This window comes from Phasianus colchicus, chromosome 3 (genome assembly GCF_987193195.1).
Source record: "Phasianus colchicus chromosome 3, bPhaCol1.hap1.1, whole genome shotgun sequence".
Lineage (NCBI taxonomy): Eukaryota > Metazoa > Chordata > Aves > Galliformes > Phasianidae > Phasianus > Phasianus colchicus.
The window spans coordinates 52,270,730-52,296,522 of record NC_143438.1 but is presented as its reverse complement, the minus strand read 5'-3'; the positions used below and the strand labels follow the sequence as shown (position 1 = coordinate 52,296,522).

General features: G+C 38.1%; 1 protein-coding gene across 5 annotated transcripts; it reads left to right on the top strand.

Moving 5' to 3' along the window:
- Positions 1-152: 152 nt before the first annotated feature.
- LOC116242233 (opsin-5-like) lies at positions 153-24,285 on the top strand. Of its 5 annotated transcripts, XM_090137502.1 has the most exons (7): positions 175-312; positions 2,463-2,548; positions 5,707-5,794; positions 8,625-8,787; positions 9,835-9,962; positions 11,735-12,069; positions 21,844-24,284. In XM_090137502.1, exons 2-7 carry the CDS (start codon positions 2,534-2,536, stop codon positions 22,453-22,455), a joined length of 1,341 nt encoding a protein of 446 aa, XP_089993628.1. In that variant the 5' UTR covers positions 175-312; positions 2,463-2,533; the 3' UTR covers positions 22,456-24,284. The 5 variants fall into 5 exon arrangements, with proteins under 5 accessions (XP_089993627.1, XP_089993628.1, XP_031468769.1 ...); XM_090137501.1 differs by lacking the exon at positions 2,463-2,548 and having other exon boundaries at positions 153-222; positions 21,844-24,283; XM_031612909.2 differs by lacking the exon at positions 2,463-2,548 and having other exon boundaries at positions 21,844-24,283.
- Positions 24,286-25,793: the final 1,508 nt, after the last annotated feature.

Sequence of the window (25,793 nt, the reverse complement as noted above, 5' to 3'; positions counted from 1 at the left end):
GGAATAGCCTGGTGTATGCTCTTTTGTGCCTCTATTCTGTTCAGCTGTAATTGATTTCATGATTCTCACCAGCTACTGTGAGATTTTGAAGATTGGGGATTTGAAGCAGGTGGTAAATGCCTTATCATTTTCCAAGCTAGATGGCTATTTGTATTTGTAGAAAATTAAGGACAGAAAGCATTTTGAGGTCAGAAAGAAATGGCAGAATACCTCAGTGACAAGGTTAATTCCTAGATGATTTGCAGATAGCATTGCATTGCTGGAAGATGCCTGTTTTAATATACTTTATATCCAGTGGTGATCCTGGAAGAAGTAAGAGCACACGGATTCTGCTGGTTTTGAAAGTTGAAGGGTTTTGATCAGATGTACCTTCCCAGAGAAAAGCTATAACATAGAGTTAATAATAAGGCAGCGTTAGGTAGTATTGAAAATGTAGGTTGGTAGCCACAGCACTCCTAAGATATGGTGCAATTCTCAAGAAACTTTTGATAATGGATTAGCCTATTGTGGTGAAAGACCAAATTCTGGAGTGCCAGATCTTCAGTTGAGGCCAATTAAATGAGTTTTCTGGAATAGAAACAGACTCTATCCTAATTTCATTCTATTTAAATTGCCATGGAGAGGCCAAGGGTAACTTCTTTTTGGTTACTTTGTGATGAGGTGGGAGTTGGTGTGCTGGAAATTGGGGCTAGAAAAATGGTGAAAACAAATTATTGCATTGTTCCCCAACTAACCCTCTAAATGACTTTGCTGAGGATTGGGTGATTGGTTTAATTTTGTCAAGTCCAATTGTTTGCATCATACAGTGATCTTGTTGTGTGACTCCCTGTGACTTCTTATGAGAGGTCTTTTATGAGGTCACTTATAAATCTGACTCTAGGACAACATCTTAGTATAGGAAAGTTCGTGGTAAGACTTAGATTTTGGTTTGAACAGGGAATATAGAGATTACTCTGATCATGCTGAAGTACACAACAGCCTTTGTCTTTATTTTCATTTGTTCTTATTTACTAAGTATCAGATTTTCTTTACTTTCTGTGTTGTCCTGGAAAAGTAGCAGTATTTCTGTACTGGTGATTAGGGATTTCTTCTTCTGCTACTCTTCATTGAGATGTATATATGTGATCATTCTCTTTGTAGACCTGTATTCGTTTTAATGTATTTGATTCATATGAATGCTTTTAACGTTGTTAGAAGGAGAAATGGAGGCATATCAGCTGGCACTGAACAACTTAAGAAAAAAAAAATAGTTTATTGATTTGTAATATCAGATTTTCCTTGTATTTTCTGGCAGATCTAGCCCTCATACGTTTGTGGATAATCTACTGCACACATGACACAATGCTCTCTGACTTCTAATTAGTCCTTCCAGCAAATGTTATTTATAGACAACGGACTGACATGATGTTGGAGATGAGTATGATTTTAATCCTGGGCTCCAAAAATATGGCCTTTTATAATCAGAGTGAAAAACAAGTTAATTTCCAAGAGAATTCCCCATAAGGCTGAATAATGATGGAATCTTGGTGCATCCGTGCATGCATGCATAGCCAGCTCATGTTATGATTGCATGCTGCAATGGCAATGTGGGCGAACAAAACTACTGAATAGAAATTTGCATTCCAGAAATTTTTATTCACACAAGTAAGTAAAGTGTAATGCATTTTTACACATTACAAAATCCAAAGTCTTTGTGAATATAGCCATGACAAAAAAACCAAAATGTTGTTACGTTTATTGAGAAAGCTCTTTGTATGCTCCTTATTTTAAGTGATTTGAAATAGTACCTACCAGTTACCACAGATACATTTACATTTAATGATAAGTTATTAAAATCTCTTCATCTGTTGGTTTTAACCTCCTCGTGCTGTGCAAACTTATGAATACTTTTCATGCTTTGCTTAGCATTTTATGCTTATATGTATAGCATGGGGGAAGAAAAAAGCATTGAATATGTAGGGAAAATGTGATTTGTTGAGGATAGGGTATCAGAAGTCAAGAAAAGACTATTGGGAGGGAGAAAACAAAACATTTATGGCATTTACTCACAGTGACAGTAGTTTACTTAAGGACCATTTTATTGATACTGATACATTGAATGCAGATGCCTTAGTTGTTAATTGGTTTATGTAATTAACATGCTATCGGAAGTTTAATGGAGCTCATTTAGTATTTAAATGCAGAACTGTTGTGTGGCAAGTCAGTCTAACTGGTAAGGGATGGAGGGAAAAATATGGGTATTTTTCCAAATTATCATTATATAGCTCATAAACTTGGACAAAAAAAAAAAAAAAAACAGTAAATCTTGTTGCTGCTTTCCAGCACATCACATTTCTGCCATACAAAGGAAAACGTCAAGTGGTTCTTGCAGTTAGCATGCAGACCTGTTCTTTTTTTCAGTTCCTTTTTGAAGATGGCTTCATCCATGTTTTCTAAAAGTGATGTTTTTTTTTCCCCCACAGAGCCCTTCTTTCTGTAACCCCTTTAGAGCTGTTGACTGTGCGGGACAACTGGAGCATCAGGTCTAGCCAGCATGGGTTCACGAAGGGTAGGTCCTGCTTGACCAACCTGATCTCCTTCTATGATCTAGTGACCCGCCTGGTGGATGAGGGAAAGGCTGTTGATGTAGTCTACCTAGACTTCAGCAAGGCCTTTGACACTGTCTCCCACAGTATTCTCCTGCAGAAGCTGGCAGCCCATGGCTTGGACAGGTACACTCTTGGCTGGGTAAGGAACTGGCTGGAGGGTCGAGCCCAGAGAGTGGTGGTCAATGGAGCTAAATCCAGCTGGCGACCGGTCACGAGTGGTGTTCCCCAGGGGTCGGTGCTGGGGCCTGTCCTTTTCAATATTTTTATTGATGACCTGGATGAGGGCATTGAGTGCACCCTCAGTAAGTTTGCAGATGACACCAAGTTGGCTGGAAGTGTCGATCTGCCTGGGGGTAGCGAGGCCCTACAGAGAGATCTGGACAGGCTGGAGAGCTGGGCTGAAGCCAATGGGATGAGGTTTAATAAGACCAAATGCCGGGTCCTACACTTTGGCCACAGCAACCCCAAGCAACGCTACAGGCTTGGGGTGGAATGGCTTGAAGACTGTGTAGAGGAAATGGACCTGGGGGTGTTGGTTGACGCTCGGCTAAACATGAGCCAGCAGTGTGCCCGGGTGGCCAAGAAGGCCAATGGCATTCTGGCTTGTATCAGAAGCAGTGTGACCAGCAGGAGTAGGGAAGTAATTGTTCCCCTGTACTCAGCTCTGGTGAGGCCGCACCTTGAGTATTGTGTCCAGTTCTGGGCCCCTCACTGCAAGAAAGACATTGAGGCCCTGGAGCGTGTTCAAAGAAGGGCAACAAAGCTGGTGAGGGGTCTGGAGCACAGGCCTTATGAGGAGCGGCTGAGGGAGCTGGGATTGTTCAGTCTGGAGAAGAGGAGGCTCAGGGGAGACCTTATTGCTCTCTATAACTACCTGAAGGGAGGTTGTAACGAGCTGGGGGTCAGCCTCTTCTCTCGTGTAACTGGTGATAGGACTAGAGGGAATGGTTTCAAGCTTCGCCAGGGAAGATTCAGGCTGGATATTAGGAAATACTACTTCTCTGAAAGGGTGGTCAGGCACTGGAATGGGCTGCCCAGGGAGGTGGTGGAGTCCCCGTCCCTGGAGGTGTTCAAGGAACGTTTGGATGTTGTGTTGAGGGATATGGTTTAATGAGAACCATTGGTGACAGGTGGATGGTTGGACTGGATGATCTTATAGGTCTTTTCCAACCTTAGTGATTCTGTGATTCTGTGACTACTGACGTGCAAAATTAATCGCCGTAACTAATTTCAAAATTTCTGTAAAAGTTGTCGAGAAGGTAGATGCTTGGAAACTGCTTAAGAGGATAGGTTTATGGAGACTTTGAACTTGGGATTTCACACTTTAAAAGGCTTCATTCATCCTGAGAAGGTGTGATTTTAGTTAAAAATTATTCCTATTATTTCTTTACAGTAGTGTTATGGCTTAAATGTTGCTCTGCCTCAGCCTAGCCAGGGATGTATACTTTGAAGAAAATTCCCTTTTTCCTCAGCGTGTGATTTTTTTTTTATCCATATTGCTGTGATAGAAGCAATATGAATAAAATCTAAGAGTATCTAGCTCTGATGAACGAGCACAGCTCAGTGGAAAACCAAGAGTTTCAGTAGATTTCAGGAGTTCATAATTAGCTGAAGAATTGTGTTTTATAGGGTAGACTGCCTTTTCTTTTACTAAATATCAAGATTATGTTTGATAGGATAAAGCATTGCAAACATAGTAGTAATATCTGGCAGGAGCTTGGCTTTTCCTTGTGAAGAGTTTGCCTCAGGGAAGAAGCAGCTGAACTTCCCATTGCTATTTTGGTTGCTGTCTCTTGAGGGCAGTCACATGCAGCAGCACTGGCCACTAGGAAACAATGAGGCTTATGATGTGAAATCTTCCTGTTTCTGCTTAATGAATGGAATAAATATTGGCAAAAGGATTAGAGTATAAACTTCTGTGATGTTATGCAGTAGGCTTAACGTTTCTCATGGTGGAATACCTAGTGAAGAAACATATAGCCCTTTGTTGTCAGTAGTGGGAGTGCCCTGGATTAGGGCAGTTGAGGAAACAACAGGGGGTTGTGTTGGAAAAAAACTGATGGGACGACGGGGAGCATAGTTGCATGAGTAGCTGAACAGCTTGTGAGAAAACACACACGTATATGTAACTATAACTATATATTGTGCTAGAAAATTTGGCTTAGGTCTTTTCCCTTGAATTAGATGGTGTGTTAAACCCTGTATGTGAGAGCATCTAAGAGCTGAGTCTGCCTCTAGCAGGAGTACTGCAACACGGAAGTTAGTGCCCTCCTCTGGTACTGAGCTACTTCACATGGGCAGAAAGGTCTGGACTGGGTCACAGGGCTGGCCCAACAGCAGACTACCTAAGGGAATATGCGAATAGCAGATGACAGCAGATTCTAATTCTGGCATTTTTCTGAGTTATGCCAGTGAGTCTCTCAGGCCATCATGAATACAGTTGACAGAAGCTCTTTTTCATCAGTGTAACTGTCTTTGCAAAGTAGGCAAAGTTGAACAAATCCCTCACACTTGTGACACACTTGTGACAGCCTTCTTTCTGAAGACTTTATACAAGGATACATAAGGCACTTTTCACCATTTGCAGCTGTATTATTGTGATGATCTCAAATATAGATGAGGCCTTCAAATTAATTGAAATGTGTTTATCTAGGCATCGGTTCTTGGCTGTGATTTTATCTGTGATTTCAGACATGCTGAGGCTGGCAGTGCCCTCTGAGTCCATCAGACTCAACCACCTCTCCATCAGGGACACCAGAGCAGGGGCCCAGGTCCAGGCATTTGCTGAAGGTCTCTGAGGAGCAGAGCCCACACACAGCCTCTGGGCAGCCTGTGCCAGTGCTCCATCACCTGCACAGCACAGAAGTGCTGCCTGATATTCTGAGAGATCCTCTTGTATATGTGCCCATTTCCTCTTGTCCTGGCACTGAAAGGAGCCTGGCTCTGTCTTCCTCAAAACCCTTATTCAGATAAATTAACTCCTGATTCAAAAAATAAAATGAAATTCTTCCTGTCCTTTATGCAGAGTACATCTTATAGCCGAACAGAGAGCTTGCAGATATTTGCTTTTGTACTGCATTTCTAACACTGTACCCTGTTTTGGTTTGTTTGTTTTCAGATGGACCCATCTTTTGCTAATTCAACATTCCAGTCCAAAATAACAGAAGCAGCTGATTTTGTTGTTGGAACATGTTATATGGTCTTCGGTAAGCCTGATTTTATGGTACCTATGTTTATAGAGCTTTTGTTATGTTTGGTGCAACAAAGAGAAGTAAGCAACTTTGAAAGTCAAATTTGTTTCTGACAAGAGACAAGTTTCTCTGTATTCTATAAGGGGGGAAAAGCACAGGGTAACATAATTAAGAAGTTTTTATCCTCTGTTTTGTTTTAGGAACAAAAGATATATTCAATGTTAGGTGTATAAAACTGGACACGTATGCTGGATTTTGAGTCTCTGGCACTTTTTTTTTTTGTATCTGTGTAACTGTCACTGCATCTAAATGAGAGTTTTTATTTTCCACACCTTGTTGCAAATCAAAGAATAGTATATCCTGACTCTTATAGTATCTGAAGTAAAATAGCAAAAGCTGTAGTCATTATGGGACTGGATAAGGTGCCAGAAAGATCAGGCTTATGGCCAATGTTTACAGACTGTTAGAAAGTGAGATTTCTGAGATATGGGCTCTGGTGTTACAGAGGTGGGAAATCTCTCCTCCGTTGTTCTGGTCTAATTGAGGAAAAAATTCAGATCCAATCCTAATAGTATTGGTCAATAAAATATGAGTCAGAGGAAAGGAAAGGCAACCCCAACATCTGGAGAGCAACGATTGACCCCTTGGCTAAGGACACAAAGCATGGCTACTGTCTTGGTGCTTTGCAAGATGGTGAAAAAATATGTAGAAGTTAAATGAATGCCTTAAAAAGAAAGAAAAAAATGCAAGTAATATTAACCCTGAAGTATGGGACAAATACAAGATAAATATGCCAACAAAAAATGAATCTGTGACTTTAATTCCTATCAGCTGTCAGTGAATATTTGCATCTTAATGGTTTCAAGTATTAGCAAGTTCTTTGGTAAATTTTTTCAATACTGAAAACTTTAAGTGAATGTAAACCCTATTCCTGTTAGAGTAGAGATGTACACAGGGAATTGAGTCCAAGAGAAGACTGGCTGGACAATGCAGATCAATTTAGAGGGAGAAGTTCTTGATGTGTTTGCCTTCCTGAGTTTGCAGAGCTGGTTCAGCTAACAGTAAAGTAATTTCTCAGCAGGAACATCATACTGTATTTCTTCTGCCAATAGACTTGAATATTTCTGATGTAGCTTTATTTAAGTTATATCAACAACAAATAACTGCTGGTAAAATAGCAAAGATTTCATCTATACTCTCACCATGTACCTCCTTCTCATATTTGTTCAGCTACTCATGCAACATGGTGTTCCTCAGGACTTTCTTTTTCTGAATCCCATGGTAAACAACCACATCCAGATTACTGAATCACTTATCAGGTTTTCCTCCAGCATCTACTGTGTCAGTCATGTCAAAGCTCTGAAGAGCTTAAAAAACAGATAGAGTGCATTTATAAGACTACAGAAAATGGCCTGATTCTGATTGAGTACATGGATCTGTTTGCTGACACCAACAAAAATGTTGTTATAAATTTCTTTGCAAAATTTTTGCACAGTTCCAGAACTAGAATTCAAAAGGAATGGCTTAAAGAGACCAGCAATGGAGATGAATTCAGAGTCACTGCCTAACATAACTTGCTAGTCTGACATTTTATTTAAAAGAAAATATCATAGTCTATAGAACTTTTGGAAAATTACTTATCTTTTTCCTATGAGGGTGTCATTAAATGAGGCATATTCTTTTATATGTATAAAGAGCTGATGGTTTGTATTTCAGGTATCTATGCAACTTGCTAAACTCAATTTCTGTATCTATGTTTACCTACATTCTATAGGTAAAATGATATTTTTTTTCCGAAGCCAGAACAAACAGGTCCACAAAAGCACTTGGGCTCTTCTCAGTGGTTTAACTTTACACTACATTAATGATGGGATCCTTCAGTTCATTAGGCATGCCTAAAATTCTGCTTTTTGACTGCTCTCTCATCTTCTGAAATTGTCTAAATGTCATAGGTTTTAGTGGCTAGTTTAAAGGTAAGGAGTGAGTGTCTTGTCCTCTGTTTTTCAATATTGTAGCTCTGTTGTCTATTTGTAGCTTTCTTAAGTTTCTTGGCAGTCTCATACTGGAAGTGATACTTCCAGAGAAAATTGTTGCATCTGCACTTAGTATAAATGTTACTTAACTGCATTTTTCTCTTTCATGTATTAACCAACATTCTTGCTGTATTGTCTGTTACTAATAAAAACTGTAACAGGCACCTCTGAGAGGTCTCAAAGAGAAAGGAAGGGCTACCAGATGGAGAACTGTAGACCTGAGACTGGAGAACCACTAGCAGCATTACTTGAGTAACATCTCTGGCTTAATAGTAAAACATTTTTTGACAGGATAAAATTCAATTAAAGGCCTATGGCCACTCTGATACTATTGATTACCTCTCTGTAGATAGATTAGACAAAACAGAAAGGATAATAAGAAATTTCTAAAAATATTTTAAATACAAAGATGATGAAGTCACAAACATAATAAAAGAGACAAGTTAATCTGGTAAATAACTACAATGGCTAACTATGCTGACTGTGATAATACATGATTTCTGTGCAGGAAAATAAAAGATGGATGAAGTAAACGTTTCATAGAATCGTTTGAATTGAATGGGATCCTTAAAGATCATTTGGTCCAACTCCCTTGCAATGAACAGGGACATCTGCAGCTACATCAGGTTGCTCAGAGTCCTGTCCAGCCTGACCTTGAACGTCTCCAGGGATGGGGCATCCATTGTCTCCTTAGGCAACCTGTTCCAGTGCTTCACTGCCCTTATCATAAAAAACCTTTTCCTTATACCCAAGCTAATTCAATTGTAGATTCTACAGTCAATTCTAAATCCATGTTGTATGTTTCTCTGCAGGGATATGCTCCTTGTGTGGGAACAGTATTCTCCTGTATGTCTCCTACAAGAAAAAACATTTGTTGAAACCAGCAGAATACTTCATTATTAATCTTGCCATCAGTGACCTTGCAATGACACTGATATTGTATCCACTAGCTGTAACCTCCAGCCTTTCGCACAGGTTTGTTCACTATGCACGTGATATTTAACACCCTCTGCAGGCTTTGGAGGTCTGTGCCAGTGAGGAATTCTAAATTACTCTGCCACTTCTCTTGTAACAGTTGAAATTAACTAGAGGGGCTGAGAGGAGTATGCTATGTTAATAGCAGATATATGGGCTGTTGGTGTTAATTAATGTTCGTATCTATTTGAGATTACTGTCATCTCAAATAGCCTTTCATTTCTGCAGGGTTGAAAGGCTGCAAAGATTTTGCTCTACGTACTGCATTTATTCTTCATGGGCAGTGATGGTGAAATGCTTTTTTTTTTTTTTTCCTTTTGATTTGTGCAGTAAAATTTGGTAGCATGAAAATAAAACTGAATGTATTGTTTTGCCTAAATTTAAAAAGAAATATTTTAAGCCAACACTCTGAATTTAGAACTTTTCAATTCCTTTCCCACTTCTTTCCTCTTCATCCACATGAATTTAATCAACAATCACTGTTTCACGTTTGATTTTTGTGATCTTCTTTAAAGCTTGGTTAATATATTGCTAATTATGCTAGGTGGAGTCTGTCTTCATAATCTTTTGATTACTACTACCACAAATCTTGGGTATTTCTGAATAAAAAATGAGGAGATGCAGTGATTCAGATCAAATTTCTCTTCACAAGAAAATCTGTTGTTTTTGATGAAACATAACTTGGAAAAAAAAAAAACCAAACTAAAGAAGTATTAACTTATGACCTTGGCCTACTAGTGATGAGAAGTTTGATTATTTTTTTCTTTTCAGAATCTTTATAATCAAAACAGTGCTTTGTTTCTTAAAAATAGAAAGGCTTACGTGTGAATCATAATACTAAAGGAAAATGTAACCACTGTGCTGCTTGTAAGATTTTTCCACTGAGAGCCTCTCCTGTAGTTGATCACCAATCAACAAATAATTGTTATAATGCAAGCTTATTTATTTATTTTTAAGACAACAGCTATAAATGTATTTCTACAATTTTGTATTATGCTTGAAAAAGAAGATAGCATCTTAGTGTCAACTTTCATGTTTATTTGCTAGGTGGTTGTATGGGAAACACATTTGCCTGTTCTATGCATTCTGTGGGGTATTCTTTGGGATCTGCAGTCTCTCAACATTGACATTACTGAGTGTTGTGTGCTGCCTCAAAATTTGCTTTCCAGCTTATGGTGAGTTATTGTTTTTGTCTAAGATCTCCTTTTTTTCATGTGAACATAGATGATCATTTCTAAGTTTTGTATCCTAGAGACTACTTTTATAGCAGAGCTGGTCAAACAATGCATTTTTCCTCTGATCATTAAGATCTAACTATAATGGTTATTGCCCATCTTGCATAACTATATGTGCAAATAATTACTCTAAATCTCTTTTAATTCTGGGTGACAATTTGGTGGCATGAAATAAGAGATCTGAGCTGAAAGCGGGGCTAGCCTGAGTAAATGAATGCTTTCAGAGTTCATTGCTACATTTAGATATTTATTCATTTAGATTTATGTTGATATAACAACTGGTGCTATTCCTCTTTCTGCCAACCTCTATTCCAAATAACATCTTTACTTTTTAAGAGAAATTCACTATCAAGAAAAAAGTCAGACTAAGAAGATCAGTGAGTTTTGGCAGAGAGACTGGGTTATTTAAGAGAAAAGTGCTAGCTGGTTAATGATTTTGAGCATCTGAGGAATGCAGATCATTGTTAGGAACTCTAAATGCTGATTTAGCAGCTGAACAATTTGGATCAAATATAAATACTGCTACAGATTAAATTTTTCTGGTACAGCATTTATCTGGCAACACATCCCTCGTGTTCTGTAAGTCCTACATTTTAGGGGTAATACTTTTGCTTATCTGTTACAGTGAGGCCCTCTATTGTGGTTGAGAAGCAAGCAGCTGAAGGAAGGGAAATGTAGAGCTAATAGTGATTTAAAGACAATCTAATTGTCACCTTTACCCACTTTCTCAGCACAGCATAGGTCAATCTTCAAATACAGACTTTCATTTAAATATTTTTCTGTTTTAGTAAATATCTTTACATATTTATTTATGTCTTTTACATTTCTACTCAAGAGCTCAGATTTCAGCAGTGTTCCCATATAGCTTTATAAGAAATGCTTTTTTTTTTTTTTAATTTTTTAAAATAGAGTGCGTGGAAGTTTGGAAGCATGACCTGAGAAACAAAGTCTTTTTAGAGCATTCACGCAAATTTTTAACATCTGTTATTATAGTAAAAACTCATTTTTTCTTTTCCCAAAGTTATGCATTATTAATAATATTAACCCTAAGTCAGGAAATAAATACATTTCTGCTGAGAGTTTTTTTCTAAACTACTGTTTGAATGGAGAGTATTGTTACACCTTTGTCCTGCTTCCTTATTTAAAAAAAAAAGTAGTCTTGATATGCACTTCTTGCAAAGACTCCCCTCCTTTAAGTTTTCTTTACCAAGGTCTACTTTGAAAGTTGTGTCCAAAAAAAAAAAATAACAAAACTTATCTTAGTCTTGGTCCAGTCATATATCAGCTCTGAAGTTTGCAGTCCATTGTGAGTCCTACTTGTAGAGCAAGGCTCCATTGTACTACTGAGTGCTAATTAGCTCAGAGCAAAAAAGACATTTTGCTCGTCAAAATGCTTGAATTTTGTGTTTAAAACAAAAACCCAACCGACGTCTTGCTCAGATAGGAAAAAGAATGAGAGTTTTTCTTTTAGTGTAATGTCTGGTGTACTCTGTAGATCAATTACTTGTTTTTAGTTGTTTTGCAGACAATATTTTGAGAAGCAATCTGTAGAAGGTTACAGAGTATTATTCCTGAGAGAAGGAAAAAGGAAAGAAAGGAAACGTCCGGTGGGCAATACAAGGGCCTATTAAACGACCTTTGACTTGTTCAATTAACTGGAGCTTACAATTCTGCCGCGTGCTGGTTTTCACTGATTGTTTTGTGTCTTCCAGGCAACAGGTTCAGGAGAAAACACGGACAAATATTGATAGCCTGTGCTTGGACCTATGCAGCAATATTTGCCTGTTCACCCCTTGCTCACTGGGGAGAATATGGAGAGGAGCCCTATGGCACAGCTTGCTGCATTGACTGGCAATCCACCAATGTAGAAGTCATGTCCATGTCTTACACTGTCGTTCTTTTTGTTTTCTGTTTTATTCTCCCCTGCGGAGTGATTCTCACATCCTACTCACTTATTCTGGTAACTGTGAAAGAATCCAGGAGAGCAGTGGAGCAGCATGTCTCTGGTCCCACCAGGATAAACAACGTGCAAACCATTACTGTCAAGGTATCTAAAAGCTAGTTTTTGACAAACTGTTTTTGCTGCAATTGGGCAGCACCATTCAAAAAACAAAAAATTCCAGAGAAGAAAAATCAGGAAAAAACAGTCCTTACTCTATTTTCATTTCAGAAAGCAGAACTGTCTTGTGCAGTTTTGCTCTATGGCAATGAATTGCTAAACATGAAAGTAATAACTGTGCTCCTTCTGGGGGATGATAATTAAGTTCACAGAGCTTCCTTGTTGGTGAAAATTAAGATTTAATACTTTTCCTTAAAGAAATTATTTGGAATATTTCTGTAGAAAATCTAGACTTTTAAACGCCATGACTGAACGTGGAGTAAAACTTAGAAACAGTAAATGAAACAGCAAGTGTTTTACAGTACAAAAGACTCTGCCTTTTCAGATATCAGTGATAAGGATAATAGGAAACATTTCTTAATAGTGAGTCCTTAATGTTGGGTCTTGGTGTTTGGTATTCCCAAAATACTTTATTTCTCCATGTTTGTGAGGTCTCCCGTAATCAGCCTTTTTTTCGCTTCTACTATTTTGCATCTCCCTTGAGCCTATTTTATTAAAGCTTTACAGTCAGTCCCTTTTGTAGCAGACCTTCAAAAGCCATTTCACACAGAAGTGTATCTATTTATACTCTAAATCAATGTCAGTAGGAACTCTGTCAGGTGTCTTTGACAGCAAAGTGTGCATCTAGTAATATCATTCAATAAAATCCTGGTAATGTCATGTCTGATTGAAAGAAAGGTTGGAGCCCTGTGTGAAGGTGAGTTTCAGCCTCATGCTAAGCATGCACCGTTGTTTATGAAAGCCATGATGTTTCTGAGTAAGTGAATTCTGTTTGCCCAGTTACAGACGTTTAATGGGATCCATTATCATTAAAGACTTTTAAAAATAGAAACAAAATCAAATTAATTTCTGTATAACTGAACACAGGACAAAAATCACAGAACAGTGTATTTTCATATATACTTTTTGAACCAAAGCCTTTTCAGGTTTGTATTTCACTGGCTCATACAGTAAAATTAAATCCAGTCGCAGAATTTGTTGTGGATATTTGTTTCTTGCTGCCAAACTGCGTTCCAGGAAGTAAATAAATAAAATAAATAATAAATATACTATAATATAAGAAGAGTAAAAAAAAAAAAAAGAAGAGTACCTATGCTTTAGGTGTAGTTCACTCTGTAGATAATATACTTCTTAAAAGGCATAGAGAATATTACTTCTTGATTCTGTTAATCGTGTCTATGGAGAAAATCTTTCTTTTCTCTATTTCCACGAACCCTTCTCTTAATTTCTCTCAGTATTTCTACATGCTAAGTATCTTCCTAATCAACTTTCTTCTTGGAGTCTGCTTACCATATATTGTCTCTGTTTCAGGAATGTGGATACTGTCATCTGCAAATACAGTTGGATACCTCTGAGATGTGCATCTACGTAGATCATTTGCTTTCTCTTTTCCATTTTAACAAGCTTGAACTCTCTGACATCTCTCTTTGAATTATCAAAATAGCTGCACTAGACATCTTAGTCTGCCTGGTCTCTCTGAGTGCCTTGGTTTTAATCTCTGTGGGAAATGATATCCTCCTGCCTCTGGCATGGTTTTGTAACCTAAATATCCTCAATCCAGGCAATTTAAGAGCTAAAGAATATTCCCTTGTCTTACCTTCTCATTATTTGCAATAACCCTTAAATGAAACATTTTCCTATTAAAGCTTTTATGTATATCCCCATTTCAAATCTGAATTTGCAGTACACATTCGTTTTCTTACATCTTCCACTGAACTGCAGGATACAATCCTTTAATTCTTTAACTTTTAATACTCTTCATAGCTGAATTCATTGATCTTGGTCAGTGAGACTTAGATTCAGCTTACTCTGTAGGCTTGTAATGCTAAAAAATGTGCATGTGTATTTTGCTCAGTATTACTTGTCATTCTTATGAGTTCCTTCTAATAAAAACTGGAAAAATGAGTACAGTCTTCTCCATCACTTCCCTTGTGATGTTAACAAAAACTCATTCTGAAATATCACATAGGTTGATGCTGGTAGGATGCTGGATCTCTAGGAATATTGCCTGTCATCTACTGATGAGTATTTATTCTTTGTCATCTCTAATTTATTTATTTATTTATTTTAATTTATTTTTTTCCCCTGGAAGCTGCTTTGATCTTCACTGTCAGATTACATAGTCTTTGACAAGGGTTGCTCTGAAACTATTTATCTGCAGAATCTCATCCTGGAATAATAATACAAAAACCAGGTAGTTTTACATGACAATTTCTTGGAGACATTTGATAGAGAGATGGTTTAAGTCAAACTTAAAAAGCAGAGAGGAGATAAGAGACTGTTTTAGGTTTATTTTTTGCTTAGGAAATTCTGCAAAAGCAAACTATCCCAAATACATCAATGGTGTGGTTTACCTGGAATGTTTATTTGTTGAACTGTAAATCTTCTAGCTGGAAGAATTGTAGTTTCTGTCAAATTAGTTACCATTTAAAGCCCAATATTGTTCTGAGCTTATCATCCTGCCTCTGAAACCAAGGAATTGTAACTTACGAGTCTTAGTCAGATCTGACCTCTACCTCTGACCCAACTTCGGCTGAAGAGCTTGAATGTTGCGTATTAGTCTTGAAAAACTAAATCCAGAAAGTGATCTGGTCACTTAAAGCAAGAGTTCTTGCTTTAGGTATCGTATATCTGGGCTTAGGCTTAGGCTTATCGTTCCAAGTACTTGTCATTCCAAGTAATTGTCTCTGATTTGTTCCTCTGGTACTGCAAGCATTTCCCAGGTTCCTGCAGTTTGCTTTAACCTGTATTGCTCTGTACACTTAGCTGCTACCTCTTCTCTAAGCCATATAAGTGTAGCTAGGTCATAGCATGAAGTTCAGTCCTACTTGGATGTGTTTGTTGGTTTTAGTAGTAGCTGAATATTTTTTTTATAAAAAAGAGCAATAAAATGCAGATAACATTCATTAGTACTAATGTACTTGCAGCGTTAAAAGATCTGTCTGCTAGGCTTATTTCTGTGCTACTTTAGAATGACAACAGCAAGATTTTTAGAAAATCAAATGCGAGATGTCTAGTGCTATTAGTGTTTTTGTGCTCATGAGTTTACAAGGTTGGCTAACTACTGAAATTGCTTTTATTATTATAGAGTACCACAAATATCAATTAGAATGCATGCAGAGGACACTGTTCTCATCTGCTTTCTTTGCAAGTGCATGAGTATGCCAGTTTCTGGACAAAGCAGGCTTTTAGGCATACAGATAAAACAGATAATTATGAATGCAAGCTGAGACAGAAAATTAATTACGACTTCAAGAGTTCCTCAGGATTAAGCAACTTCAGAAACACATCCAAGTTCCTCCTGGATGTTGCATGAGAAAAAATGCTGGGATTGTAACTTCAGCTCCCACCAAATATTTGTCCAAATATCATCTCCAGATGCCCCATGGCACACTAAGCTTAGAGTCACAAGGGGATAGACCTTTGGTCTGGGAAGTCATGTTCAATTTTTTGTTCTAATTCAGACTTTGTGTATGCTTTTGGGTAAATACTGTAGCATGTAACCATTATTTCTTTGAGGTTGTAATTTGTGATGGATCCGAAGCATAAGATTTAAAATACTTAAGTATCATTTGGTAGACTGGAAGGCTGAAAAATTTGCATTGTTTCATATTCAAAACTGTTTATTGAGGAAACAGTATCTGATTTTGTTCTTAATATGAAATACAATGATTGACAGAGAAACAACAAGATATACACATCATGGAGGTTAAGTGGCTTAAATTGGACTTCTACAGTACTTTTTAAAAAATCCTAATTAAATTATTTATCATTAATAGAATTCTTACCACAAAGAAAATTGAGATTGTTACACTCTTCTGAAACTGGAAGCACATCTGCTGTTACAAACTTGTAACTAGCCCTGGTTTTCAGCTGAGAAGACCCGTGGACTTAGCGTGAAATACAGCGGAAATCAAATTGGATAAATGTTGCTCTTCAAAGATGGCCTATGGTTTAGAATACATGATCCCAGGCTTGAATGCTTCACTGTAGTGGATAAACTTACTCCTGAAGTTAAAGGCATGTTAAGGCTATTCAGTGCCTCTCTTGCTTGATTTTCTCTACTTTAAGTAGATGCTTTAGTTGTCAGGTGCAGCAACATTATGATTTGTTGCAGGCATTTCAAATCCATTTAGGGATTAGTGGTCAGCATTCTGTTTCTAATTGTTGAATTTGCCTCTGTGAAGGGAGAGAACCTGCATGAAGCCACAGTCTTAGTACCAAACATACAGTTGCATTAATTACACTCTTGGCTATATATTGATTCAAGGTGGAGGCAGCTTTCTGAAAGTGTAGGAGAATCTACTAAATCAATGCTGAATGTGTCTTACTTTCAAGGATTGCTATGATGAAATGCAGATATTTCATTTGGAGAGAAGGTGAAATTGAGATTCTATTGTGATAATATAGACTATCACATTTATGATTGGCTTTTACTTTTGTGTAGCATAAAAATTTATAATGACTAGTGGAAAGTTCAAAAATATGTGCTTTTAAATGCTTATGTGAGCATGGCTCAGATAAAAAAACAAAACCAACCAACCGAAGAAACTCTTCCAGTATGCTACAGACCTCCCAGGAAAAGCTGATTTCATTTATCTGTGCTCATAAGAGTAATTCATTTATAGTGAATATAAAACCCCTAGGATTTACAGATTTAAATAACCCCCCAGATTGCCAGGTATCTTAGGCATTTTTTTTAATTATTATTTTTAAATTTGGAAGTTTTGCAGATCAGGGGTGTGAGGTGACCTCTAATCATCTCCTAGGTTATCAGACTTCTGCTTGTTGAATACCATTTTAAGTCATTTCCTCCTGGTGTAAGTTGTTTTTGTCAGCTGCTTTTCAGACTTTGTCATCATAACTTCAGGATCTTTTGCATGGTGAAATTGCAATATGCTTTGGCTTTACAGGTCAATGAATTGCCAGTCTGCAGAGTGTTTAGCGGGCTAGTTTTATTATTTTTGTGTAGAGAAATCCTGCCAGAGTGGAGATTAGGGCTGATATTTCCCTTACTGTAAGAGCTGAAGCAAGGTTGAACTACCAAACCAAGGCCATCAGGGCAATCCTAATTAGCTACAAGACTGAAATTCTTGCTTTGCCTGGTGCTTAGCCATTATCTTCAGTCTCTTGCATATTTGTATCTGGGCTCTGTTATGATCTATTTTTTTTTTTTTCCCCTGAATGTTCAGTGAGACAATTTTGCCATTTCACTGAAGGCTTCTGCTCTTGCAGGCTTTTGAAGAAGATGCTAGTAGAGGAGGTTAGCCTGGTTTGTCTGCCAGGCTGGATGTGTGTGATACCTGCAGTCTTCAAGGACCCACATGTTGAGTTCAGGCTCTGTGCTTCCTGATCCTAACATAAATTCAGTGAACAGAGGGGAGAGATGGTATGTAGGACCCTGTGCTCCTCTTTGTGAGTCACTGTGGGGAGCAGGAAGCATCTTGGCAGAGGCTGGGGGATGAGCTGGCAGGCCTGAGGTGGTGAAAGACTGGCTCAAGGGGCAAGGAGCATTTCAAGGAGTGTGCTTCATGCCAGCCATGCTAGTTGGCTCAGAGTAGCATCCTCCCTCCTTTTCATGCATTACTGAAATGACTGCGCTTCTCAGAAATTTTGGGTAAGTAATTGTTTCTCTAAGGCACACTTTATTGTACCTTGCTCTGGGGTGGCAGCTCCCTGGTATTCTAAGAGGACACGGAAAGAATGATATAGTGACATCTCTATACTGCTTTTATATTTTGATGAAAAATGATGAGGGCAGCATCTAGGGTTAGATGAGCTCTGAAGGTGTAAGCCACGATGAGAGGATTTGGCCCCAAATCTAGCACTAACTCCTCAGCAGAAAACAGATTTTCCTCACCCTTGTGCTTTCAATGGCCCTAGGGCAGTTCAAAAGGAGGCTGTGTTTATTCTGTGTTTTATTCATCATAATGTGCATAATGATTCCGTATGCTGGCCCATCCACATGATGAGGAAGTTAGTTTATGAAGCAAGAAGTATGGATTTTACTAAAGATACATAGCTGCTGTGTGCATTTTAAATAAAAAGTGATGCTATATTAGAACGTTGTTTCTACTGAGGGTTGCAGCCAATATGTGTTAGTGCCTGAATACAGGAGAGGGGTTATCACTTACATGTACTTTTTGTAAGCTGTGTGCTGAAGATTAGACTCACTTAAAACAAAAAAAAAAAACAAAAAAAACAATAGGTAGCTACCAAAATAATTTGGGCAATTAGATAGAATAAAAAATATTTTAACAAGGCAGCTGAAGAATTGCCATCATCTTGCACAACTCAGCACTGTGAAGTTGAGCAGATATCGTGAGGCTGTCTTGAATACAAAATAAAAGGTGAACAGAATAATGCCAGGCTGCTTGAAAACAGCCCAGCCAAAAGTCTGTTCCAAGTCCCTGAGAGAAGGGTGATCATTGGAAAGAGGCCCATTGACTTGTTTGGGAACAGACATCAATATGAATTAGGTAGGGATTTATTTCTTTGAGTCGTGGTACTGTAACAGTATTTTATCATTTTTATTTTATTTTTTATTATTTGGTGATTTGTTGGTTGAAGGGAGGAGTTAAATTCACAGCATGAATTTTCAAAACTTAATCTGTGGATCTCTAATTTCTTTTTCTACTTCTTTCATTTTAGCAATGCATTGGTTCCCTGGCTTATTATTTTACAGAAGAAGAAATAGAGGTTGTAATAGTCCCTTGAGGCATACAAATATTTGAATCAAAGGAATTAATTTGCTGTTTATAAGCATGCGTTTGGACAAATCTCAGATTTTGAGAACAGTTCCACATGCCCTTTCAGAAGCAATTCATAGGAAAAACCTCCTATTCTCAGCAGAATAGTTTCACCCATAGCACTTACTGTAAAAGTAAAAGGAAAGATAAAAGTATTTTTCTAATGGCTTTCACATGGCCTTGTCTATAGGATCTGATCCAAAATTAATACTTCCAATTTTATTATGTTGGCCCAGTATGTCAGGGGCAGATATTGATGATGTGACAGTAGGGGTTGAACCTTTCCACCAATATTCCATTACATTTTGGTACTGTGTGACAGATAGCAGCAGAGGTTCAGTCTGACACAATGGTGTCTGATATGTACGTGCATATGTGGAATGAATTCCTCCATGTGGAAGAAATATCACCCATTGACATTCATCAGTGCTGAACTTTTATGGGTACTGGACAATGGATGTGAGCACAGTGAGATGGTGGGTGATGCATTTCAGCAATGGCAATGGTGACAATGGTGTTTATTTGCCTGCAAAAGCATAAAGGTTTCCTTCCTTGTATTTCTTGTGAATGCTCACAATTTTGCTTTATAACTGCCTCACCAAAACTTCTCCTCTTTTATTCTACTCATGAAAATTCCAGTGTTCTTTCCCATCTCGTGCTGGCATCACTGGTTAGACCACTCCTCATACTTCTTACTGTGGGGAGAGTATCAGGTGCTGTGCAGGCACTTTAAACTCTAGACATTTCAATATGTGGCAGGAAAATAATAACCAAGTCTCTTTCTGGATGCATCTATGCATATGCATTGTTGATATGCTCAAGTATCTTGAATAAGGTTCCTTTTGTTTTGGTGCAATTCACTTAAAATTATGTGTCTTAAGTTCATCCTCGAACTTGAGAGTGACAAAGGCCTGAAAGCCACCCATCACATTCTATTTTAGACATATATCTTTGTATGATATCACTTGCTTTCTCTTTCCTTTGACATTGGCTTTGGTTTAGAATAGAAGTTTTGGATAGCCAAAGTTATGCAAGATGAATGTTCACTTTGTTTTAAATGCTGTACTGATGCCTTTGGGGAACTTGGCTAAGAGCTCCTTAAAAGTATGTGCCAAATGCCTTCTCACCGAAACAAAGCAAAACTTATTGCAATCCTGAAGATTAATTGCTACCATAAATAAGCCATCTGGGAAATGAATCAACCCATTCTAATATCCATTTCTTCTTAATGTCACTCTAAAGGGCTGAGGCATCTTGCTTACCACACAAACTGCTTTTTGTCTCAGCCTTTTATATTGGCATGGATAGTTCAGAATCACAAAATCGATGCACGTGGTGCTGGCTTTTCCACAGGTAGAACCAGACCTTCAGCTAATGTAATGAAATAGAGCACTACAGAAAGAAAAATCAAGTTAATCCCATCAAATGAGTTTGCCTTTATCTTTTTTTAACTAGTCTTATTCAATCAAAATGTCTTGTTTCTCAATTCTGCCATATTTAGCTTTGGACTTCAGGTGAACCAGTGGTTATTACCAATGAAAAGGAAATTTCTACTACAGAACTACTGGAGTGAATTATTTCCTAGGGACATATGCTCATATCATGAACAGATTTTAGCCTGATAGCCAAAACAGTTAGTCACCACAGACATTCCTCATCAAACTTGTGTTATATGTTTCTTGACAATCGCCATACACTTTTTCTTGCAAAAAAAAGTTTGTGAAACTACTGAAGTCAGGGAGAAAATAATAGCATTTTGAGTGGCTTTCTATGACTTAAAAGAGTCCTATGTGTTTTCTGTTTGTGTTCAGTTCTCAGTGCCCATCTCAGATTCACACTGAATACAACCATGTAATCTCTCATAATCAAAAAACCTACAATTTTTGCAACCTTTAATCTACAGCCAGATTCTCACTGAGAAAAGTGTTAGATTTGCAGTTAACGGAGTTAGTTAGCAGCTCTGTTCTCACACTTGCAGAGGGCAGCTCAGATAGGCAGCACAATTAGCAGCTGAAAACAAAAGTACTTCCCTTATTTGTTCATTTAGATCTGATACTACTCTAAAGGGAATACGTTCTCTACTATCTTCCTCATTTGTAATTATGTACTTTTGGCAAACGTGGACTTCTGAAGCTCCTTTAGAAGCATGAATATTCTTATTTCTGTCTTTAAAATGTACATGTACTTCACTTATAAAACAGGCTTAGAATGATGCCCTGAATATTAGTCTGCCTCTACAAGCTTACAGTTAAGTTTAAATTTCCCAGAGTTTACTACAGATCCAGTATTTATTGTTGCATTTCACACGTCTCTGTGATAATTTATACCAAAAAACTTTTTTTTTTTTTTAATGCTTTGTCAAGCTTTTTTGATAAAGCTTAGTAGGACATATAATTTTGAGGTAGAGGTTAATTTAAATTCATGAATTTGATTCACCTTCATGATTAATCTGCTTTTCGGCTGCTGTATGCCTGCACGTGACTCTAGTTGAGCACAAACAAAAGAATTATGAAAGACTTTCCCTAGCCAGGAAAGCTAGCATTGCTTGTGAACTAGAAAGTAGATACAAACAACTTTGCAATACAGTCCAAAGTTTCCTCAGAATGGTATCTTTTGGGTTTTTTTTTTTACATTGGATTCTATTTTCTTGTAATAAAAATTTTAGTGATAGTTTAGTGAAGAAGAAATGGAATGTAAAAGCTGATATGTTTTAACTCTGGAAATTAAAATCAGAACTAAGTCTCAGGCAGAATTAAGTTGCCAGGCAAATACGTGTTTGGAGAGCAGTTGAGATATACTGGTAGGACTAAGCAGGTAGTGTTTTATTCATATACTATTTCAGCAGCTATTTTTCTCATCCATGCAATTTTTTAATTCACTGCTTTCTCTCTCTTTCTTTCTTTTTTTTTTTTTTTTTTTTTTTTTTTTTTTTTTTTTTTTTTTTGTCTACAAGCTGAGTATTGCTGTGTGCATTGGATTTTTTGCTGCTTGGAGCCCTTATGCCATCATTGCCATGTGGGCAGCTTTTGGATCGATAGATAAGATTCCTCCTTTAGCCTTTGCTATTCCAGCTGTCTTCGCAAAGTCTTCCACTCTCTACAATCCCATTATACATCTTCTGCTGAAGCCCAATTTCCGAAGCATCGTTGCCAAAGATTTCACAGTTCTCCAACAGTTGTGTGTCAGGTGTTGTTTTTGTGTCAAGGAGCTGCAGACCTACAGATCAACTTTCAACACTGGCCTGAGAACATTTAAGGGCAAAAATGAATCCAGCTGTAATGCTCTTCCAATTATGGAAGGATGTTCTTATTTTCCCTCTGAAAAGGGCAGTCACACTTTTGAATGCTTTAAAAGCTATCCAAAATGCTGCCAGGAGAGGCTAAGCACTATGGGATGCCACCCTCAAGAACGTGAGTGCTTGGAAAATGACCTCCAAGTAAAAGTGACGCAGGGCAGTAGGAATTCAGTGAAGGTGGTTGAGCAGGAAGAAAAAAACGCTGAACTTGATAACTTGGAAATCACCTTGGAAGCAGTACCTGTGCACTGTACATTTACAGATCTCTAGAGCTGCTTATATGAAACGACCTGGCAGTAATGCTGTTATATAATACTGGATTTATGAATGTAACTTATTTTGAAAAGCCCTTCTATTATCCCATTTTCTACTCTATCTTCCTCCTCTTCCTTTTGCACTCTTTGATGGTGCACATGCTGCAGCGTGAACATGCCATAAATGTGTGACTCCTGCCATGCTGACTTAAATGTATTATGATAAACGAATTCACAGCAAACACTACGTCAGACAAATCCTCTCTGTGTGTTGCAACCTCTGTGTACTCCATTTTCAAGAGAACACACTAAATATCGAGAGGTTTTCTGTGGAGTTATTACCCTTTCTAGTCTTTGTGTATTTTATATCCATATGTTTAGAACAAATAACTCAGTGTACAGTTTTAAAAGAATGATCTCATGATATTTTACTTGTTATAACAACTGAAAATGGAAATATCAACTGAAATGCCTCATTTCCAAGAAGGGATGCCAAAATGGCCACATCTTGTATTTCCTGGGAGTCACAGGCTGCTTAGAGATGAACAAGCAGATTCTGACCACATTCTACATGAATGAAATCATGGTATATCTGGTAATTTGAAGATTGTTTTTTGCCTTTTTTGTATAATTTGAGAGGAAGTTGCTGTAAAACATTATTTGTTATGCCCAGTTTTCTCTACTGGACATTAGGATGGCAAAGACGTGGCCCAGAAATAGCGTAATGGGCAAGAATCTTGACTTGTGTAGGGGTTTTTAAGGCATTACAGAAAAGACATCCTCTATGGTCAAAAATACCGTCTCTTAAGGACCAAGAAGAAACAATCAGAAAAGGCAGCAGGAGTTTGAATGCTTAGAAAGTTCTTTCAGTGTGTGATTGAAGCCTTCTCCACGGCTTCCTAAGATACATGGACCCAAGTGGGAACCTATTCCTGCAGGAATTCCTGCACCATCAATGCAACTTGTCACTGACCTCAGTGACGTAGGATCCAGCTTTGAGAACTTCAGGTCATGCTGAAATTTTCCAGTGGTGGATCAGTGCAAAACAGGACTGGAAGTGATGTTCAAAGGTCATTTGGTCCTTCCTGTATGGAGTCCCATTGACGTCAGCGCACAAAGTTGGATATATGAATAAGTCTCTGGAGGATTCACCAACACAGTCGCATGTTTGGAGGCTTAAACTGATATGTCATTGCAAAGCCTAAAAATGTTACACTATCTAAAGGCAAAAAAAAAAAAAAAAAAAAAAAAACCACCACAATAATCTGTACTGTGCAGAGGGGCTGCATGCTTGGGTTCTATACAGATGTTTGAAATCCCAGCTGTAATATGCAGCTGTTTAAAATGATCAGAAATAAATGGACATTGACTGTTCTTTGAGCTGGTTAGATTCATGGTGAGATAATATTTTGAACTACTAATCTAAATGACAAATATATATATATTTTCCTAATAGAACTACAGAGAGAAGACAGGAAGGAAGTTTTAGAGTCTCCATGCTCAGAATTACAGCCACTTTCAGTTCAGCATTCCCTATAGTGGAAGCCAAGATTGACTCTTGTGAGATGCCATATTTTTAGCCTGGGAAATATGTGACTGTATATTTACATAATGCCTGTTAGTTGACTTGAATAAAATAAAAACCTCTATATCTTTCCAAATTCACATTGGATTCTATGTCAGCTCTTTGTACAAAGTAAAAGAGTTGCGTAAATGGTCACATTCAGCTTTGGCCAGAAATTGTAATGCTTTAAACGTTACTACATAATCCATGCCAGTTCCTTTTATAAGTTAACAGGAAGAACATAATGCCTTTGCAATTAATTTCCCATATGCTTAGACATCAGGAATGATATTGCACTTGGATTGCTCCCTTCTCTACATGGGAGAAGGTTTCTCTCTTGTCTGAGTGGCTTTTTCTGCAGCAACTGCGATCTCCAATAAACTTTTCAAACTTGCTGGTCTTTGGATTTTCCCATCTGTTCTTCTGTGTTAGTCACAAGTTATTGCTAGTAAGTGTGTATGTAAATGAAATGTCTCCAGTTGCAGGGGCTCAATGATACTAAGCATTAAGGTCAATAGATAATTAGAATTGAAAAAAAAAGTTTGTTTTTAAAATAAAATCAGATGTTTTTGGAGGAAAGACAGTAGTTTTCTAGAAGAACTCAGTTGCTCAGCAAAGTTTAAGTCTAATCCTGACCAGAGGAGCCAAAAAGTCACTCCCAGCTGACGGGAGGCTGGTTATGGGGACAGACTCTTCAGCAGGGTCTGTGGTAATAGGACAAGAAGAAATGGTTTCAAACTTAAAGAGTGGAGATTTAGATCCTTACATCCTTTTGGATATAAAGAAAAAGATTTTACAGTGAAGATTGTGAGGGTGGTGCCCAGGAACAGTTTGCCCAGGCAGGTGGTGGAAGCCTTGACCTTGGAGACACTCAAGGGCAAGCTGGATCATGCTCAGAGCAATCCAATCTGACTGTGGATGTTCCTGTTCATTGCAGGGGAGTTAGACTATGTGATCTTTAAAAGTTCCTTCCAACTCTAAGGATTCTGTGATTCTATGATGCAGAAAGTCTGGAAAGTCTTCTCTGGGGATATTCAAGACCCGCCAGGACACCTACTTGGGCGACCTGGTGTAGGGAACCTGCTTTGGCAGAGGGGTTGGACTCGATCTCTGGAGGTCCCTTCCAACCCCTACGATTCTGTGATTCTGTGAAAGTTAGAGATTACACACTAGCATATAATGTGACTTCATTACACATGCATAATTCAGCTAAGAGCTAGCAGTGAAAGGAAGTGTGAATCCCTTCTTTGCTTGGATTAAAGGGCTGAGGGACTGCTCAAGGGGAGCTCAGCTGGCTGAGTTGAGGATGGCAGGGCAGAGCTTGTGGCCCTGGGCTGAGCACTGTAAATCTGTCAGTGTTGACTGGAAACCTGTGCACCTCCTCTCCGATCTCTCGGATTGCAGTATTTGGCTCCTCCTCTGTATTTACCTCTTGCAGTGGATTGGTCTTACAGTGGATGGTAAGTCTGGGGCTGGGAATTGCTTCCTGCTGTGCATGGGAAAGAGCTCAAATCAAAGAATGGTTTGGGGGACAAAAGCACTGTTGAAAGTGTCAAAACTATTCAATACAGCAAATTGAGGTGTGAGGCTTGGATTTTCTCAATCATTCTGAAAACATAAGAGTATTTTGCACCCTTTGGGTGGTGGCAAACTGTTTGTCCTTGGACGATGGCCAGCAAGTGCCAAAGTTTGGTGAGACTATGGTGTAGCAGCTGTGTGGCTGCACTGCATCTGATGGTGGAGACCCTCCACAAGGCAAGGTTGGGCTGAGGAAGGGAAGGCTTAAACCT

Excerpts from the sequence above, each read along its gene's own strand:
- LOC116242233 (XM_090137501.1), top strand. The coding sequence starts at position 199 with ATGGCAGAATACCTCAGTGACAAG. Across the intron at positions 223-5,706 it reads CAGAATACCTCAGTGACAAG|ATGGACCCATCTTTTGCTAA; the intron begins GTTAATTCCTAG and ends GTTTGTTTTCAG. Across the intron at positions 9,963-11,734 it reads AATTTGCTTTCCAGCTTATG|GCAACAGGTTCAGGAGAAAA; the intron begins GTGAGTTATTGT and ends TGTGTCTTCCAG.